This window comes from Eutrigla gurnardus (assembly GCF_963514095.1).
Source record: "Eutrigla gurnardus genome assembly, chromosome: 16".
In the NCBI taxonomy this organism is placed as follows: Eukaryota; Metazoa; Chordata; class Actinopteri; order Perciformes; family Triglidae; genus Eutrigla; species Eutrigla gurnardus.
In genome coordinates, this window is record NC_139927.1 from 21,201,214 (window position 1) to 21,222,186 (window position 20,973).

The 20,973-nt window shown below is 44.7% G+C and overlaps 1 protein-coding gene and 1 long non-coding RNA gene across 2 annotated transcripts in view; one reads left to right on the plus strand and one right to left on the minus strand.

Moving 5' to 3' along the window:
- Window positions 1–20,420, minus strand: part of LOC311027193 (26S proteasome regulatory subunit 4) — a 125,208-nt gene extending 104,788 nt beyond the window's left edge. Inside the window, exon 1 of the mRNA XM_084031082.1 lies at window positions 20,415–20,420. Within this exon, the coding sequence (XP_083887208.1) occupies window positions 20,415–20,416 (2 nt within the window). The 5' untranslated portion in view covers window positions 20,417–20,420. The remainder of the gene's footprint in view (window positions 1–20,414) is intronic.
- LOC311026923 lies at window positions 6,099–6,997 on the plus strand. The gene is made up of 3 exons (XR_014598539.1): window positions 6,099–6,358; window positions 6,474–6,690; window positions 6,809–6,997. It is a non-coding gene; the product is annotated as an uncharacterized lncRNA (long non-coding RNA).
- Window positions 20,421–20,973: the final 553 nt, after the last annotated feature.

Here is a 20,973-nt window from a genome sequence, read left to right on the forward strand (position 1 = left end):
TGACAAAAACGAAACTAAAACCACAAATGAAACGTAAATAAAGCAAACGGTCAAACAGGAAGGAGGAGCTGCTGGACCTGAAGCCGGTCAGTGAACCAGCTGTTTATAAAACCAACATGTGGAGAAGTGGACGATGCGCCTTTTGTAGTCCAGTATTGTAGTTTCTCCAGCGCAGACGCACGTCAATCGCCGGTGCCGATTATCAGCTGTCAATCATCAGCGGCCGCGTTTTAATGACGTAGCTTAGAGAAAGTCTGGTCGGATTCTCTGAGCACCGCGGTCGACTTTTCCTAAATCCTTTTGAGTTCTCCTATCGCCTTTCCTTAACCCTGTGACGTTTTCCCCAGAGGTCAAGGAATAGGAGTTAGGACCTTATTTTTTGACTATTCGACTGCACCCACTGTCTGTCTTTCCACCTCCTTCCTCTCCCTCACCGGCTCCTCCTCGGGGTGTGTCCAGTGGGCGTGCCGGCAACTGAAGCAGAGTGGCGCACCTGCTCTCTATCTGCTCATCAACTCCCAGCCTACATAACCCGGGTCTCTCCACCACTTCGACGCCAGATTATTTCGTCCCTACGGTGATGTTATCATGCGCCGTATCAGTTACCTTTACTAGTCTTGACGTGCTTCTCAGTACCTTAGCCTTTTCGCTAACGTCTGTCTTTTGGCCTCACCCTCCAGGATACCTCCAGCGCCCCTCCGTCTGGATTTCCACCTGTCTGCCTTCCTGCTTGTCACCTCACCTACCTACTGCCGACCTGCCCGCCCGGTCACGTTATGCACACCAGCTCACTGCACAATTCCCTATTAAATATCTCATCTCATCCTCTACCGCTTATCTGGTGTCAGGTCGCGGGGACAGCAGGTTTAACAGGGGACCCAAAACTTCCCTTTCCCCACATCAGCCAAATCTGACTGGGGGATCCTGAGGCGTCGCCAGGCCAGTGTGGAGATATAATCTCTCCACCTAGTCCTGGGTCTTCCCCGAGGCCTCCCAGCTGTCACGACTGAAACACCTCCCTAGGGAGGCGCCCAGTGGGCATCCTTACTAGATGCCCAAACCACCTCAGCTGTCTCCTCAATGCAAAGGAGCAGCGGCTGTACTCCGAGTCCCTCACGGATGACTGAATTTCTCACCCTATCACTAATGGAGACGCCAGCCGCCCTCCTGAGGAAACTCATTTTGGCCGATTGTGAGTAGGAACGAAGATTGACCGGTAGATTGAGAGCTTTGCCTTCCGGCTCATCTCATGTTCCATTGTCCCCTCACTTGCAAACAAGACCCCAAGGTACTTGAACTCCTTCACTTGGGGTAAGGACTCATTCCCTACCTGAAGCAGACAATCCACCGGTTTCCTGCTGGGCACCATGGCCTCAGATTTAGAGGTGCTGATCCTCATCCCGACTTCTTCACATTCGGCTGCAAATTGATCCAGTGTGCTGGAGGTCACAGACCAATGATGCCAGCAGGACCATATCATCTGCAAAAAGCAGCAATGCGATCCACACTACCACAACTTGATCCACACTTGATTGGAAACAAGTTCGACTTACTGCCGAGTTCCCGAACACAGCTCTCTCTTTGGGAGTACAGAGATTGGATGGCCCTAAGAAGTGACCCCTCTCACCCCATACTCCCGCAGCACCTCCCACAAAATGTCCCGGGACCCGGTCATACGCCTTCTCCAAGTCCACAAAACAGACTGGATGGGCATATTACCAGGCCCCCTCCGGGATCCTCACGAGAGTAAAGAGCTGGTCTGTTGTTCCATGGTAAGGAGAGAACCCGCATTGTTCCTCTTCAATCCGAGGTTTGACTATCGGCCCAAAACCCTCCTTTCATGCACCTTGGAGTAGATTTTACCAGGGAGGCTGAGTAATGTGATACCGTCATCAATCCCCGGGGCTTTGCCACTGAGGAGTTGTTTGACTACCTCAGTGACTTCTACCAGGGAAATTGACGATGATCCTCCATCAGCTTCCAACCCTGCCTCTACCGTAGAGGGTGTGTCGGTCGAATCCAGGAGTTCCTTAAAGTGCTCCTTCCACCGCCCGATACTTCCTCAGTTGAGGTCAACAGTGTCCCATCCTTACTGTATACAGCTTGGATGGTTCCCCGTTTCCCCCTTCTGAGGTGCCGGACGGTTTTGCAGAAGCACCTTGGTGGCGACCGAAAGTCCTTCTCCATGGTTACTCCGAACTCCTCCCACACCCGCTGCTTTGCCTCCCTCATGGCAGTGGCTGCAGCCCTTCGGGCCTGTCGGTACCTTGCAACCACCTCCAGAGTCTTCAGAGATAACGGTGTTCAAGGGTTACCGCCCCTTGAGGCACCTAAGACCTTTAGCCCACAATGGAAGCTTTGAACATCGCCCACTCAGGTTTGATGCCCTTAATCTCCACAGGGGTGCCAGAAAAACTCCACCGGAGGTGTAAGTTAGAAATCTCCCCAGCCGGGGAGTGTGTTTTTCCTCAATTTCACACAGCTGTCAGAGGTCCAACAACACTGTTTTCGATATTTATTGCCCCAAACCCATCCGTGGTCCTGAATTTCAGCTGTCTAAAAGTTGCTCTGCTGAACTCTCCTGAGAACAGGCTGTTTCTGTGTCTGCACCTTTAAATGCTAATGAGCTCCGTCTGTCATCGCCTACTTGGAGAGAGATGATGTCGCTTACGCTAGCGGCAGCATGCTCCAATGTTTACGTGGATGTATCGCTATGGCTCGCCTATGTGGCTCAGGTGAAGTTGCTGGGTCCCGTATGGTTGGGGCAGATCCTTTACGAGGGTCAGTGTCGAAGCAAAGCCAGCTTTGTACTGACCCTCATTACTGTCGAGCTGCGTTCTCCCCGCTGTGTTGCAAAACGCCACCTTTCGGATATCTCCTATCATCAGAAGAGTTCGGTCGATGCAAATGACTCCCTTTGTTACGTAACGACAGGAGCTGAGTCTGAACAGCCTGTAGGAGCGCCGTTGTACCAGTGGGGGGGCTGCAGAGACCATGCAGGAGTCGCTTGTTTTTCCTCATTCTGGGTGTTGACAGGCTCAGGGAGGACCAGTTTATAGGTGTAGAGACCAGAGAGTTTTTCATAATATGGGACTTTTAATATTATGATCCGTTTCTGCTAATAGATCCCCAGAAATGTTACACACTGACCCTTTAACAGCAAATATCAGGACTGAAATATGGCTCTTTAACAACCAATTTCCATAGCAAGATGTTGGTTTTTCATATTTGTAAATTACTTGCAGCTATCATTGAAATTCTATAATTCATGTTGAACTAAAGAATACAGTTTTGACACAGTAATCTCAACCCTCAAACACACTGTATTAAACCCTCCAGTGGATATGTTCGGTATGTAAATTACAGCCTTGAGAACGACTTCGTTTATTTGTTATTAGAGTACACCAGTAACAATGTTTACCAGCTGTCCATTGTTAGCTTTATACAGTGATGAACCAGCCTCGCAGCGACCTCCGGCAGAGTCCACAGAGATCCCCTTTGATACAAGAACCACTGGACAAACAACTGATGTTCAGCAGCAATTAAGTGCATATAATCACTATAACAACATTTAAAAACTACAACACTAGAACATAACAGCAAAGTTACAGAATTTGATATGGGCATAGAGACCTATAATACATGCTGTATATATGCAACTGCCTCACCTTCCCATACTGCACTTATTTATTTTCCAGGCTAAATGGTTGCAATTTAAATAGTTTTAAATATGTTAGTTAGAAACAGTTCGATTTAGGCAACAAAACTACTTGGTTTGGTTTAATAAAATAGAATAAATAAATAAAATAGAAAAATAAAATGCCACTTACATACTTTAGTATATTTAGGCAACCCTTTCTCACTCCCAAGGCATCTATTACTGCAGCTTGGTCAGTGCTCCTTGACACTGACGCTCATTTACTATGTCAGCATTTGTATAGCTGTGTCAGCGGCCGCATCCTTTGAAGGACCTTCGCGGTCCATGTCAGACGGGTCTTTTTGTCTCCGACATGAGACGGTCTTGTCGACAGAGGATCTCCTGCTTTTTTTTTGTCAATGTGCTGTTTGCTTTTTATTGATAATATGATGAAGGAAGGATGAAGTGGAAGAAAATGGATGGATGGATGGATGATGAAGGATATGCGTTCAGCCCGTGACGCATTTACACAGCTTATGTGACGCATCCAACCACATCCAAATTTTGTCACATCAGTCGTTAATAGTGAGAATGGTTAGTGTCGATAGTCCCGTCATTCATTAGCCAGTCAAGTCAGTCAATCAGAGTCTTTTCATGAACCTAGCTCATTGGTTTTGTTGCCTAAAACTTACTTTCTGTGGAGTTTATTTCGAAATTACCCATGTGATGAGCGTATATTGACTGATGTGATGAAGTGATGCTAGAGGGGAATGTAGAGTGTCACAGTGTGAAGCTCCGACCCAGCGTAAGTATTTGACTCATTGGAGGGACAACGTGTTGATTTAGTCAACAAAAGTACTTGGTTATTTTTTGTAAACAACATCATGGTTTCGCTAAAAATGATCAAACACAACGAAACAAAAGCTCCCAGTACTTTCCAATGTTGTGCGCAATATGGTTGGTTGAAGAGCAGACTGCTGGATTTTGGCTTAGCGAGGTAACTTAAGCGTTAACCCTGGGTTTTCCGTCCTACAATGCTGGTTCACTTCCTACCGGGGTAGATTGCCATGGTAACTTACGCTGCAGAGCTAACCTGCTCCGGAGCAGGTTATGTTCCTGATAAGAGATCAATGTGGAGAAAAACACTGCCTACTGACCAATCAGCTCTCTTGGTGCGCGGATAAAAAAAAAAAAGAAGAAGCTCTGTGGATCGTGGATCAGGTCTCTTAGGAGAAACAGAGTGTTCAGAGACGTGTTTTGTATGAGAGATACAGATTATCAACGTATTCTCATGAAGGGGTTTGTATGTAAACGTACGAAAAGTTATGTATTTATTAAGTTATGTAAAAAATGTTTGTGTATTATCCTACGAATATCAAAATGACACCAGTGCGCATGCGCACGTTGTACAAATATTTTGTGCATTATCCCACGAATATCCAATGACACCAGTGCGCATGTGTAATTCCCTGCACTGAAAAATGGCTTCTATTCCTTTCATTCATAGTGGAAAAGGCACCATAATGCAGCATTTTAAGGCTGTTTCGGCATTAAAGTACATTTTGATTACATTCCTAGTGAAAAACCTGCATTTTGTTCTCATATTATTCCTTCAGTGAATGTATATGATCTTTCGTTTGTTAGTTATTACGAAGATCTTTCAGGTTTCTATCGTTGCTATGGCGGTTACTATGGACTGTGCTGTCGCTGACGTACTTCCAGCATTCGTTTAATTCGTAGTGGAAAATGCAGCATTTTAAGACCGTTTCGGCATTAAGGTTAGGGTTAGATGACATTCTGATGCTGTCTAATAACCAGCATAAAGCGCATCGTTCACGTGACCACGGCTCTGTGGCATACGTAGGAAAGCATACGAAAATATCGTGCTTTACTTTTCGTAGTTTTTAGTGCGAAAGCTGAATGAGAGCAGCCTGAGATTCTCATCGGAGGGCATGACTTTTCTGAGTCAGCGTACAGCCTAATGACCACTTTGAATTATGTTTTTATATTTATTTGATTTACTCCCAAATCCGTTTTACACCGCCGGGATTACAGCTGAAAGAACTAGGCTGATATTGATACACCATGCCATTAGAATACATCTCAACTACACATTAATTTTTTTAAGTAATTTTTTGGCCTTTTATTGTGGGAGGACAGCGTGAGAGTTGAAGGGGTGAGAGAGAGCGACGGCATGCTTTACAAGAGGACCGCAGGGCGGATTCGAACCCGGGACCACTGCAGGGAGCCTCGGTACATGGGGTGGTAATTCTAACACTGAGCTATCAGTGCACTCAATGGGCCTCATTTATCAATCTTGCGTGAAAACGGGCGCAGATCTGAGCGCAGATTTGGTCTTACGACAGGACACACATGCGATTTATGAAACGTTCGTATCTGACCAATCTCAGCGTACGAATGAGCGGGCCTTGATAAATGCGGCGGCTGATTCCGATCGTCATTAACATGTTACGCCCATAAATATTCCTGTTTCGGAGGCCTCGCCCACTGAGGTCAAACATGGAGAGACGAAACATGGGTAAGAAAAGAAACTTTTCTGACACGGAGATCGGCATCCTGACATCGGAGGTGGAACACAACAAGACAGTGCTTTTTGGCAGCCTGAAGGGTGGCATAAAAGGGGCTCACAGAAACGCTGTCTGGAAAAAGATAACGGAGGCAGTCAACAGCGTTGCCGTAGAGGAACGGACTCCAGCTGAGGTTTGAATATAATTCTCAATAACTTAACCCATGCCTAACGACTTAAATGAATATTTTCATCCGCAGCCTAAAAGCTTATGTCTGCTAACTGATCAAAACAATTCTTTACATTTAGGTCAAGAAAAAATGGTCGGATATGAAGCTGGCCACCAAGAAACGCGTTGCTGCGTTTAAACGCAGCATCAGGCAGACTGGAGGAGGCCAAACAGACTCCAGCCTGATCTTGACGGGGACGGAGGAAAAAATTGCCTCCTTAATTGGGTCGGAGTCGATCTGTGGCATAAGTGGTGGAGGTGACACAGACGCACTCGCAGCAGACCCAGAGCAGAATGGTAACCAACAACCCCCTTTTGCTTGCATTAAAAAAATCAGACTGTACACCATTTCTTACAAATAATTAGGCTTACACATGTTACATGGGTGACATTTTTATTGTATTAAATATTTCAGAGCCAGGCACCAGCATGATGTCAGCCAGATCTGCTCCCCAGAGCAGTCCCACTACTGCCGAGTGTGAGCGTGTGCCCTCGGCCCCCCGTGCTGCGCCCAGACCGAACCTGATCACGGCAGAGGTCCTGGAGAGACAAGGGGAGATATGCAGGTTATTGGCCTCAGTCGTCGGCGCACTTGACGCAATTAATGAGACACTAAAAGAAATCAATGAAACTCTAAAAAAGCCATAATAAAATGTTTAAATGATGTTGCCTGTGTTTAGTATGCCTTTAGCCAATTCCACCAACAATACTTCACATTAGCCTACTGATTCATACTGCAGAGCATTTGCAAGAGTTTAAGGTATACTTTACGTTTTAAAAGCGACAAATGAGGTCCTGTCTCCTCCGTATAGCCCGCTGTGGAGGCTGTGCGGGCCACGGCTCCATGGGCATGGGCTCATCCGGCTGCGCCGGCACATCGAAGGGCACTTGTGGGAAAATGTTTTCGTTTTAATAATCCGTTTTGATCTGTTCTAAATATGTGACTGCTTATGCTTAATGACAGCTGAGGTTTGTTCATTATTTTACGCCAGATTTTGCTGTGCTGCACCGCAAATCCACAGACTCGAATTTGCGTACACAAGCTCAGACCTGACGTGAGATCTGATCGCAGCTTCCGCTTACGTCCAAATTGATAAATGCCGAAGTTTGCGTGGAAATGGTCGTACGCACGGTTTTCGGTCGTACGTTCGTTTGATAAATGAGGCCCAATGTGTTGATTTAATCAGTCAGATCTAGAAGTGCTCTTATGATGGAGCAGTCATATTATACGACTATTAATACTATGAATACGACTTACAAATTCACACAGTCGGCGAGTTTTTAACCATTTGTCCTTCCTGCATTTGGCAGATGATACTGTTGCTTTTTGGCTGTATTATATGTTTAATTTCTTCGTATTTCTGTAAGATTATGGTTTGCTATTTATGTGAAATATGCCACTCTGCTACCCATAGACCGATCCATGTTTGTGATTGGTCCAGTGTTCATTTCGTTAACGAAAACTATGACGAAATATGTTCGTCAAAAGCATTTTTTCTATGACTAAGACGAGACGATGACGAGCTAAAAATAGATCCTTGATGATAAAAACTATGATGAGATGTCTGCTTCGTTTTCGTTAACGAGACGGGACGGGACTAAAATGTTAATGGTGTGTTCTACGGACATTAAAAAAAAACTTAAACTGGAGAAACGGGGCTAAACAACGCTTGCACTGCTTGCCCATGTGAGCGATTTATTTCTGACAACCAAACGAATGCGTAAAGTTGTAAAGATGTGACTAGATGTCTCCTCGTCTCCGTGGCGCATTTCTCCGTTTTGTTTATGTATATCGATCATTATTTTCATCCGCCATCTTGCTAGTGACGTATAGAGTTACGTTTATGCATCGCACGCTCGTATTGGCTCCCGTAGCGGCTTTTACAGCCAATCGCAAAGCCTGATTTACACTTGGCCGTGAGTTTTTGTGTTTGCCCAAACGGGAGACACGGAGGAGTTCACAGCAGAGCAAATGACGGTCAAAGAGTTATTGTACTGATAGAGAAAGTTAAATACATAAATGGCACAGAAGAAGTACACTATATACACACATTTTTAGGGCAGGGAGTGGACCATTCCTGGCAACAAAACCGCCCATGGACACTACCCAAAATAATATACATATTTCATAGACAGAAGCAGCTAGAAGCTTGATGGAATGGAATTGTCCTGTTGTAATAGCTCACCACATGCAGCCCATAGGAAAAGAATGAGACAACAGATTCAACATAGGCCAAGTTATGGACCGGCAGCTTAAGGCAGACACATGGGGGCGGCAGTGCTAAAATGTGACTAAAAGTAATTACTAAAAGTTGACTAAAAGTTGAAGTATTATTGGAGACAAGGAAGAGAACTTGAGGATGAGATCAAACGTAACTTTACCCATTTACATATCATAACAAAAGTTGACCAGAATGTTTTTACTTTTCATCGACTAAAACTAGACTAAAACTATGAAGGTAAACAATGACTAAAATGTGACTAAAACTAATAAGCATTTTTCGTCTAAAGACTAAGACTAAACTAAAATAGCCGCCAAAATTAACACTGGATTGGTCAAATGCTGCAAACCCCGCCTCTTTTTTGTGCATGCATATCTGGAAAGGGAAACCCTGGGTTGACTTACCGAGTTGATAACCAGCGTTGTGTAACCGCTTATCTCTGATTGCCTTTGTTAGGGTTACTTAAGCTTTGTATGTTGAATTCACTTCGTAGTATAGGCCTCCGGCTGATATATGTCGGAGTAGACATACAGCATGTCATTGCAGGCTACAGTGTTATAGCACAGAAAATGAAAACCTGCTTGAAAGAACATCTATGCATTTAAATGAGAACATTCTGCGTGGACACATTGTATCAGAAATTATGTATCAATTATTTAGCAGCTTGGCTCAACCAGCCCTTTTCCTGAATAATAAACAACTCATCAAACACTAACAAATCAATTAAAGCACCAAGCTGTTGTATTAACTGAACATAGGCTAACTAACCAACCAAGCATCATCATCAGCGTGGCCTCCTCATCCAGCTGGAGTGGAAGCAATTCATGGCTCCTCAGTGATTGTGCTTTCACCTGCTCATCTCGTCTCGCAGCAGGCAACTACCAGCATGCTGCTGTTGTAAACCTTCTCAGAGACCCCGGGATCTACTCAATGAATATTGCAAAAGGAGAGCGAGATCACAAGAGGTGTACTCATGAGCAGGTGGGTATCGCTCCTCCATTGCTCATGGGTGCACTCCTTACAGCTATATTTTTGTATTTGTGAAATGGATGTGAGCAAACATGAAGATTTTTAGAAACGCTTGTCTAGTGTTATCATATGTTAACAGTCCCAGAGGTTCTGATTTACTCTCACCTACACTGTAAATATCATATTTCAGCTGCGGTTAATGTTTTCAGATACACTATAAATGAATACATTTTGGGTAATATACTAGAAGATTGATAGCACTCTCATCCCTCATTGACACTTTCACGCTGAAGTGATACGCCTAGCACAAAGACTGGAAGCAGAGGGAACAGTTAGCCTGGCTCCCCACCTCTACATTTTTACCAATAAGGTGTTATATCTGGTTTGTTTAATCTGTACACAAACAGTAATGTCTGGAAGCCTGGGAACCAGCAGAGACAAAGCTATAAAACGTTAATTAGAGAACTCTAGAGATACTTGTAGGCAGATTTATTTTATTTTGGACGAAGCCAGACTAGCTGTTGCACCGTTTCCAGTCTTTATCTTAAGATAAGAAAATTGCTCCTGACTGTAGCTTCATTACGACGGCGTATTAGGGCCAGTGTAGGAAAAAAAAAAAACAGAGCCGAGAGAGGTGGGCAATATTCTGAGAAAAAAGGTTGCAAATTTGCTAGTTTAAAGAAGCAAATTTGCTAGTTTATTACGATGCTTACAACCGGCATTTATGCTAGAAAGCTTCCCATAAATGTCGCTGTTATACATCAAAACGTGTGACAATGCTTTGCTAAGGTCCTTAGGATGATGGCTGTTGATGTTTATTGTTGGTTTATTTTATATGGGTGTTTATTGATCGGGTGGTTTGGCTAAGCTAGCGGTAGCTTTCACCTGTTGTCATAGCAACAGCAAACATCTGGGTCAAGCTACTTGTTTACTTCCCCTATGACCTACCGCTAGCTTAGCCAAACCACCCGATCAATAAACACCCATACAATGACAATTTGGCCCATAGAAAATTAACCAACAACCATCGGCAGCCATCATCCTAAGGACCTTAGCAAAGCGTTGTCACACGTTGGGACGTTGACACACTAACACAAGGAGAACATGCAAACTCCACACAGAAGGAATCTGACCCAGAAAATCGAGCCCGAACAGTGAATCTCACTGTGAGGCTCTTGGTTAGTTAGTCATTTGTAGTAATCACTTTCTCTATTCTCTATCACTCTTCTATTATCTCTGTTACTGCTACTACTGCTCTGATTACATGTACCATGTTTGTCATATGGATTAACTCAGTTGTAATTGTTTATTCAGGAAAAAAAATACATTTATAGCACTTCTGTCAATCCTGGTAGAGTGATCACTCCTCAGTGTCCCCCCGAGGTTTATTCACTTTTCCCCTGTTAAAGAAAAAAGTGTTTTCCTTAATTCATGGAGGGTCTAAGGACAAAGATGGACAGATGGTGAATTTTCTTCAGATTGTAAAGACTTCTGAGCCAAATTTGTGATTTTGAAAATTGTAATTAAAATTGAACGAACGAATACATTTGCTGCTTTGTAGAGCTGAGTAGGACTGCGGAGTCAGATGATCAATGTTTGCGGATTTGTCACAATTTCACCTGGTTATTTCCTCCATTATTAATATAAAAATATGAATGAGAGCAGCTTTAAATATAGGCTAATATAAGAATTACAGCGCGACAGTGGTGAGAAAAAACTGCTGTAACAGACTTTATGACTTATGCTGTTCAGTGTGGTGTACAGTCTGACTATTGCCTCTAATTTCATAGCATAGCGCTGTGGGGGCTGGTCTTTTAACCCTGTCACTGTTGCTGCTCCTCCACATAGACACAACTTGGTTTTGTATTGCAGACCAAAACAATTTAGTGAATGTATACCAAGTGACTAATTATCCAGCTTCCAAACTCTTCAACATCACATGAATATGTAGGAAGAAAAATGGTACATCCTGCACCAGCACATAAAAACAAAAAAGGTATTTGGTGTGAGAAAAAGTCCAAGTCTAATTGGGCTCACACAGTGTCTGAATTAAAATTAAAAAGAAAAGCGGAGTGTAGAATAGAGCGCGAGGGGCTCATTCCTCACTCCGGACATTGCTCTCTAAGCTCCATCCACTTGTACAGATGTCTGCCCACACAGTTTCAAGCAGTCACTGCTCGTTCCCTAGCAACCCTGGGGAAGGGGGGGCGGGGGCAAAGTTGGGGAGGGCAAAGGTGGATCTGTGTTAAGAAGGGTGGAGAGTGGTTGATCAGGAGGATTGTTGAATGCCCCTGAAGATGAATTCAAGCACTGATTGGGCTTTTACAGGGTGTCATGGTAACTGTCCTGTACTATTAGACAGCAGATTTTATGTTAGGACTGGGTCAGAGGAAAAGTTTCAAGATCATGATGAATTTGCTCTGCTCTAATCACAAACTCACAGTTTAGAAACACAGTTTGTTAAAAAAAAAAAAAGGAAAAACAATGACGATCTCCGCTGACATGCAGCTGTCACAGGGTGACAGGTTGAGAGTGTGTGGGTGTGTCTGCCTGCATACCTGCAGCACTAATTACCTGATGCTTTGCACGTGTGTAATTGAGCAGTGCTGGGGGGAGGGCTGTGGGTGCTTCACTCGTTTTCATGCAGGAGCAGCAAGCGGGGAGGAGGGCCAGCGTGGAGCAGCTTAGCTGACACGGACAAGGGCCACGGGCAGGAACGCCAGAAAGGATCGAGTGCAACCTGACGGTCGTCACGGCTGGAGACGAGTGAGTCTATCTGAGAGCACTTAACACGACAGGAATCGCCGCTGCACAGAGGGAGGCCGCCATCGGCACGCCAGGCCGACCACGAGGACGCAAAGTCCGAGAGAGGGAAGCCGTGGGAGACAGTGGAAGGGTTGGGACGCGTTCCACCCTTCCTCCAGCTAAGTACCCTTTCTATCCCTCTCTTAGCCAAGGAATTCTACATCAGTAACTGCACGAACAGGCTCAATAGTTTGGATGGGGATTATTTTGAGTTGCAGTGAAACAGATTTCTTTAACCTTTGGTTACTTTATTTGTTTTAACCTGCCCTGTGTTGGCTTTTGTTTATTTGATTATAGTATTAGTTATTCTTTCCCCACCAATACTATTTGATGTCCTGTAAGCCTAACCAGCTGAAGACTGATGGACTAAACACACTGACGGTTACCTTGTGTTCTCCTTTCTCTTTCTAAAGTGACTGACGGCCAGTGATATTGTGGCCTGCTACCCAGGAGCTCAGCATGTCCCTCATCCAGGAGTAAAACACACTGTGGACTCTTAACGGACTCTTAAAAGTATCTTTCATTATTTTATTGATTGTTGTAATAAAATATATATTTTTAGAAGAAACTCCCCTCTGGTCTCTGTTGGTTGTGGTGGTCGCTCCCCTCAGAAAACATTATGGTCTTGCATCCTGTCTCGGTCACTCCACTCGGTGACACAGCTATTGCTGTCTTCAATTTAGCTAACTGAAACATTAACCGGCACTTTGGTAATCAACATCAGTTGCCTTACTCAAATAATTGAGGTCTAGAAGGAGGTTGCACAAAAACATGGAGCTGACAATGGACAAAGATATAATATAATAATATAACAAAGAACTGAACAGAAACTGGATTGAACAAGATAACAAGTGATTATGATGAAAAAGAGCTTCCAGACAGACATGAATGACTCTTATGCCAGAGAAACGAGTATTCTGCTGAAGGACCAAAATGACTCTTATTTCTGATAGAGGTGTGTGTGTGTGTGTGTGTGTGTGTGATTGCACTATTGAAGGCAGATTATGTTTCAGTGCAATGAGTGCTATTTTGATCGTCTTATCCCCCAGACCCTGGCTTCCTGAAGGAGCTCAGATGTAGGCCCAACACATTTGGGCAACCATTTTACTGTTCCATCTCTATTTTTAGAAATCCAGTCTGACAGTCTGCCTTATTCCTCTTCAAGCTTTGCATTTGCATGTGGTTTACTGTATAACAATCCTACAGAGAAGCCAAATAAGACACAACACTAGGTCAAAATGCAACCTTACATTTTTGCCACAAATCATGATGAACAACATATTTTATAAACAAAGAGCAACTATATATTAGTTAACGCATGAAGTATTTTTATGGAATAGAAGATTCATTACCTTTAGGAAAATACTGCATGTGGGAAAATGTTATACTCATTCTTTCAGCTGAAACCCTATGTACAACAGACTTTGAGAATATGTCACCCCTGTTACTCTTCTTCTTGTTCTCCTGCTCCTCCTTCACCTCGTCCCCCCTCTCTCTACCTCTTCCTCCCCCTCTCACATCCTCCATGTTGGCAAAGTTTTCACTGAAGACGTGATCTTTACTGAGGTCTATTTGTAAAGCTAAGGCTCAGACTGATTGGTGTTGTAATGAAACATCTACGGAAGCTGAGCTAGGTCACATCATCAGTGATGTATCCAGAGGTCATTGGCCAGGCCTCAAACACACTCAGCTCTGTTGTATTGCCTTGGATGTTGATTTTGGCTTTTCTCTGATGATTTTATTTGTGGGTTTGGATCTCCAACCACTGGCCAAGGCACTGCAGATGGTCTCAGTGATGGTCTTGAGCACATGGTCGTCCATCCCCCAGATCCTTTGGACAGCAACTCAATATGTGCGCAAGGGTCCCCTTTCATTAGCAAGGGGGCAAGCTGGTGTGTTGACCAAACCCCAGCAGTGCAGGTTTGATGGGCAGGGAAGGATATCGTAGATCACCTGCACCAAGAACCTGATGCGATGTGGCTCTGATCTCCTGAGGTCAATCCATGAGATTTTCCTCTCAGTAGCTTGTTCCCATCTGGTCCAGGTACCTTGTTGTCTCATCCCCACTGCTCTGCTTGCCAAGTTGTGGACAAGTCACCGCCACTTTCTTCACCAGGCTTTGCCATAACAGTGGTTTATGTGAGTTTCTAGTCCAGCACTTCCTTTTCCCACTGTTCCAACTGGGACTCCATGCCGTAACTATGCTTGTTATTCCTGAGATAGAGAAGTGGAACTTTGCTGGCTTGAAGGAAATATAGCCAATCCCATCAGACTCTCCAGCCCCTCCAGTGTCCATCTGCCTCCAGGTACTGATTATTGTTACAGTTAAGTCAGCCATGAAGATGCCGATAAGTGGTTGGCAGATCCAAGACCTGGACTTGGCACCTCTGAACTCTGCCAGAGCAGTCAAGATTCCTGAGATGGTGTATCCCATGATGATTCCCACCTCCAGTCTGTGCCACTCTGATGTTATTGGACCTGCTCAGACTTTCGTCTCAGTGACATCGCTGTTGTAATACAGGATGAGGTCTCTCACTGGGACTGGAACATTGTGCCTCACCAGCATCTCTAGGACCAGATCACCGTTGTTCTCCTCAGCTTCTCTAAGGAGCTGTATGACCACAGTATGCTCTAAACACACTGGTATCCTACAGACGCCACCTTTCTGGATAGAAGTGTTGATGCACCCATTTATGAGGAAAAAAATAGCCATTCATTTGGCTAGACTGCTGAAGAATATTTTTCTTTCCACACTGAGCAACGAGATGATACTAAATTGGCTGCCGGTAGAATTTTCCTCCTTAGGGATCCACACAGTTCTGCTGTGCTGTTCTATTCTCCAGATCACCCTAAAGATCCTCCAGACTCATTGTAGGAGCTTTGGGCAGTGCTTAAAAGATGTTCCTGTTGGTCCTGGTGCTGTACATGACCCAGCTTTCTTCACCACATCCTGGGTTTCTTTCAGAAGTGGCTCTCTCTATTGATCTAGTATGTTGGGGTCTCAATGTTGGGGGCTGTGGTCTTTGGGGTGCTTCTAGGCCCTGCTCCTCCTCTGTCTCACCAGATACGTGGACCTGTGCACAATGCACAGGTCCAGATACTGGACCTGTGCATTGTGACGATTGCAGTCTCTACTGACATTTCAACCTTGATTGGTGTATCTTTAGACTTCTCATTCTTACAGATCATTCGTGCAGAAACACTCTACATTCGTCGTTTCCATTTGTGTGACACTTCTGGGCAGACAAAAGACTCAAATGCAGAGACAGGTCTTAAAAGCAATCTTTACTGACCGGCAGGCAAACAAGACAGTGGGACAGTGGGAATAAGCTAAATCCCCCCAAAACTGGGTCAAAACAATCATGAACGAATACTAGCATTATAACGATGAGTAATGCACAATAGGGAAGCAAAGACAATCTGGCAAACAGCTGGGAAACCAGGGGAGGCTATGTAGGGGAAGGCTTGATGAGAAACTCAGGGGCAGGTGGGTAATGGGAGGCAGGTGCGGGTCATCAGGGGGGAAGGTGACACGAGGGCAGGAACTCAAACAACAAGACAAGTTGGAACTACAAACTACAGCAGGAAACACAACAGGTAATGCCTCTAATGGGATGTTACGAATCTGACCGACTGGGGTGCTCCCCCCCACAGTGCTATGTAGCGCTTACCATCATTATTGAGAATTACTGAGTGTCGGGGTTCGTTATTTTGCAACGGAAAGATGATGGCTCAGTCGGCAAACTTTAGTGTGGTGAATTTTATTTACACCAAACAAAAGAAAAATACCCTCAGGTGGCAAGAAAAAAAAGCAGCAGGAATATTTACAATATTTACAAAAATCACGGCAGCAACTGGGACCCACATGTCTCTCAACCAAAAAAGAGCTCCCTTGATAACACAAACCAATTCACTTACACTCCAATATTATGGCACTAACAACCCTCCATATGTCTGCGCCATTATTTACACTAGAAGTCTCTAATTTGACCATTTTCAATTCAAACAATAATATTAGTTCAGTCCGTGGTCACCTGACCCCTTGAAGCGTGCCACTTAGCGCTATTTATGGCATGATCCAGGACTGCCTCGGTTCGGCCTGTGAACCCGAGACCGACCTCCGCAGCAGCAGCAGGTGAGCGTGTGTGTGTGTATGTGTATGTGCCGCGTAGGCGCCGAGTGTGCACCCTAGACGTCCTACCATGGGGAGAACAGAGTTCAGGAACTGGGAAAAGTCTGTATAGCTGCTGAACTGCGAGATACAGGTCCCGGTCCACAGTTTTACCGACGACTTCCTCCGGCACAAAAGAGAGCGGCACGCGCTCCCGGCCCGGTCTCCGAGCTACGGAGCGAGAGAGAGAGCGCGCACAGGTCGGAGCATCACCGACGCTCCGCCACACTGAGAATACGGTGGATCACTTTTTAGAGCACTTTGTCTGGGATTTTAATACAAACCTCAAAAATGTAAAGTTTTTAACAGTCTTTTAATGAGCATTGCTTCATGTTGCTGGACATAGTGGCACATTTTATAGTAAGGACTAGGGCTATCTGCAACACTTCCCCGTGGATGAGTGATACTGTCTGCAGGTTGCAGTGGAAGTGTCGTAGGATGTAATGACTGGAAAGCCACTGGGCTACAAGTGCATCGCCTGCACCTCAAGGATCTCCGCACTAATGCACAAGTAAAGGAAACTTATTGCTTACTTTGCAAACTTAATTCCAAAAGTTTGACACTATAAACAATATTGTTTCACCACCCGTTTCCACATAACCATGTTTCTCCACAGAGGACTGTAACAAGTTCCTTACATTTTTCATCGATAAGGTAATGGCAATCAGATCAATCATGGCCTCTTTCCTCTGCTGTCCACCTGCACTTGCGTAATTTAGGGGTAATATTCGATCAATGATTGTCGTTTGACACCCATGTTAAGCAGCTGACTAGAGCCTACGTTTTCCATCTGAGAAATATCAGACAACTGAGATCAGTAGTTTCAAATGTTTCAAATATTTCACCCATATTCCTCAGCTCACTCTCTCAGATGTTAAATGTACTGCCTGTCCCACGCACCCGCCTTAAGACCCGTGATGATTGAGCTTTTAAATCCATGGCACCTAAATTATGGAACACTCTGCCTGCACCCTTACGGTCTGCAGTGTCTGTGGACTCTTTAAAAAGTCAGATAAAGACATACACTATATTGCCAAAAGTGTTCGCTCACCTGCCTTGACTCGCATATGAACTTAAATGACATCCGATTCCTAATCCATAGGGTTAAATATGAACTTGAATATGCCAGTCAAGTTCATCCACACCAAACTCTCTCATCCATGTCTTTATGGACCTTGCTTTGTGCACTGGTGCACAGTCATGTTGGAACAGGAAGGGGCCATCCCCAAACTGTTCCACAAAGTTGGGAGCATGGAATTGTCCAACATCTCTTGGTATGCTGAAGAATTCAGAGTTCCTTTCACTGGAACTAAGGGGCCAAGCCCAGCTCCTGAAAAACAACCCCACACCATAATCCACCTCCACCAAACTTTACACATGGCACAATGCAGTCAGACAAGTACCGTTGTCCTGGCAACCGCCAAACCCAGACTCTTCCGGATTGCCAGATGGAGAAGCGTGATTTTTCACTCCAGAGAACGTCTCCACTGCTATAGAGTCCAGTGGCGGCGTGCTTTACATCACTGCATCTAACGCTTTGCATTGCTCTTGCTGATGTGTGGCTTGGATGCATCTGATCGCCATGGAAACCATAGGGGGGATTAGCATAGGGGGGGATTAGCTCAGGAGGTAGAGCGGGTTGGCTGGCAACCGCAAGATTGCCGGTTCAATCCCCGGCTTCCCTAGCTGAGTGCCTGGTGTCCCTGAGCAAGACACCTCACCCTAATTGCTCCTGACGAGCTGGCTGTCGCCCTGCGTGGTTGACCCCGCCGTCGGTGTGTGAATGTGTGTATGAATGGGTGAATGTCTGTCATTACTGTAAAGCATATAAGCGCTATATAAATGAGGACCATTTACCATTTACCATTTATGGAAACCCATTCCATGAAGCTCTCTACGCTGTTCTTGAGCTAATCTGAAGGCCACATGAAGTTTGGAGGTCTGTAGTGATTGACTCTGTAGAAAGTTGGTGACCTCTCTGCACTTTGTGCCTCAGCATCCGCTGACCCTGCTCCGTCATTTTACGTGGTCTACCACTTCTTGGCTGAGTTGCTGTCGTTCTCAATCACTTCCATGTTGTTATAATCCCACTGACAGTTGACTGTGGAATATTTAGGAGGGAGGACATCTCACGACTGGACTTGTTGCACAGGTGGCATCCTATCACAGTACCACGCTGGAATTCACTGAGCTCCTGAGAGCGACCCATTCTTTCACACATGTTTGTAGAAACAGTCTGCATGCCTCGGTGTTTGCTTTTATACACCTGTGGCCATGGAAGTGATTGGAACACCTGATTTCAATTATTTGGATGGGTGAGTGAATACTTTTGGCAATATAGTGTATCTGTATGCACCAGGTCAATGTAGATGTCTTAATTGTGTTATTTTTTTCTGTGTTTGCCCTGCATGTTGTGTTATGCCCTTTTCAAGCACTTCGTGACTTTTGCACTTTGCTTACATTTTACTTACTTCCTTACCAGAGGGGAGGAGTTGGAACAGATGAGGTACAGGGTGGGAGGGTTCTGCAGTGATTTTTCCTGCTCGTTTCCTGACTCTGGAGGTGTACAGATCTTGGATGGTGGGTAGATCAGCAATGATGATCTTTTCTGCAGACCTAACAGTCCTTTGTAGTCTGTTCCTGTCCAGTTTGGTGGCTGATCCAAACCAGACAGTGATGAAGGAACAGATAAGAGTCTCGGTCACTGCAGTGTAAAACTGTATCAGCAGCTCCTGAGGTAGGTTGAACTTCCTGAGCTGGCACAGGAAGTACATCCTCTGCTGGGCCTTTTTGCTGACTGTCTTTATGTTGGTTTCCCACTTCAGGTCCCGGGAGATTGTAGATTTAGAAACTTGAAGGAGTCCACAACAGTCACAGTACAGTTGAGTATGGTGAGGGGGAGGGGAGCTCCTCTTGAAGTACTCTGTCATCTCCAGAGTTTGAAGCGAGTTCAGCTCCAGGTTGTTATGACCGCACCACAGGGCTAGCTGTTCCACCTCCCATCTGTATGCAGACTCATCTCCGTCTCACATGAGGCCGATGACGGTAGCGCCATCTGCAAATTTCAGTTGAACAGACGGGTCTCCTGAGGTGCAGTCACTCGTATATTGAAAAACAGTGTAGAGTTTTGTGTGACGTACAAAAAAGTGCAAAGTAGAAGATATGTTTATATTGTTGGTGCCTTTGTTTAAGGCATGGTAACAAAAGTTAAAGTTGATGCTTTAGTGAAACCATTCACTTTTAATATGTAAACAATCACAAAACAACTCTAACATCTTAATGTGATATGGTGAGAGAAAACAAATCTTGTGATTTGCTTCTGGAGTGTCTGAACAGAGCTTTTGATCTTCTCAAGTTATGGCAGTGGGAGCTGAGTGTGTGTGTGTGTGTGTGTGTGTGTGTGTGTGTGTGTGTGTGTGTGTGTGTGTGTGTGTGTGTGTGTGTGTGTGTGTGTGTGTGTGTGTGTGTGGATTAAGTGATAGTAGAAAAAATCCCTCAATTCATTATAGAAAGTGAATAAAAACACTATATACTATCTATCAATATAAGAAGCTACCAGCAGAAAAGTGGCTCTATTCAGGATTTCCCTGCACTGATCATATAGTTATATCTGCCTCAGCAAGCAAAAAAAAAGGTAACTGCAGAATAATACCAATGGCAGCAAAAAACACAAGGTCAGAGAAAATGATGCAAACGTGAAAAGGAAAAGAATCATTCAAGAGGAGGCGAGAGTGAAGACAAAGGGACATCTCTTGATAAAAAATAATGAATGCACTTCGGAAGTACAAAAGGCTTTCAAATATGGAAACTGGGTTGTGAATAAATGACTAAATAGGGGTTGTAATGGAAAAGGAATTGTGTCGTTTTTAGTAATAAAATATAACATTTAAATGCCACATGTAAGTTTGTGTTAATATAATTGAGAACATTTATTACATTTCATCATATTATGTGTACTGACAAGGCGTTCTATTGGAGAGACTGGGTGGTTGGTTTTGATACAAAGGCGCACCTACACTTGATCCGTGCCGTGTCTCGTACTCGTCTTCCTGTCCCTTGTCCTGGTACTCGTCTTCCTCTCCCTTGTCCTGGTACTCGTCTTCCTCTCCCTTGTCCGGGTACTCATCTTCCTCTCCCTTGTCCTGTATATTCGTCTTCCTCTCCCTTGTGCTGGTACTCGTCTTCCTCTCTCTTGTCCTGGTACTCATCTTCCTCTCCCTTGTCCTGGTATTCGTCTTCCTCTCCCTTGTGCTGGTACTTGTCTTCCTCTCTCTTGTCCTGGTCCTTGTCTTCCTCTCCCTTGTCCTGGTGCTCGTCTTCCTCTCTTTTGTCCTGGTACTCGTCTTCCTCTCCCTCTTGCAGGCATTTTTCTTACGTTCTTTGTGTTGCTCTATAATGTCCCTAAAAATGTAA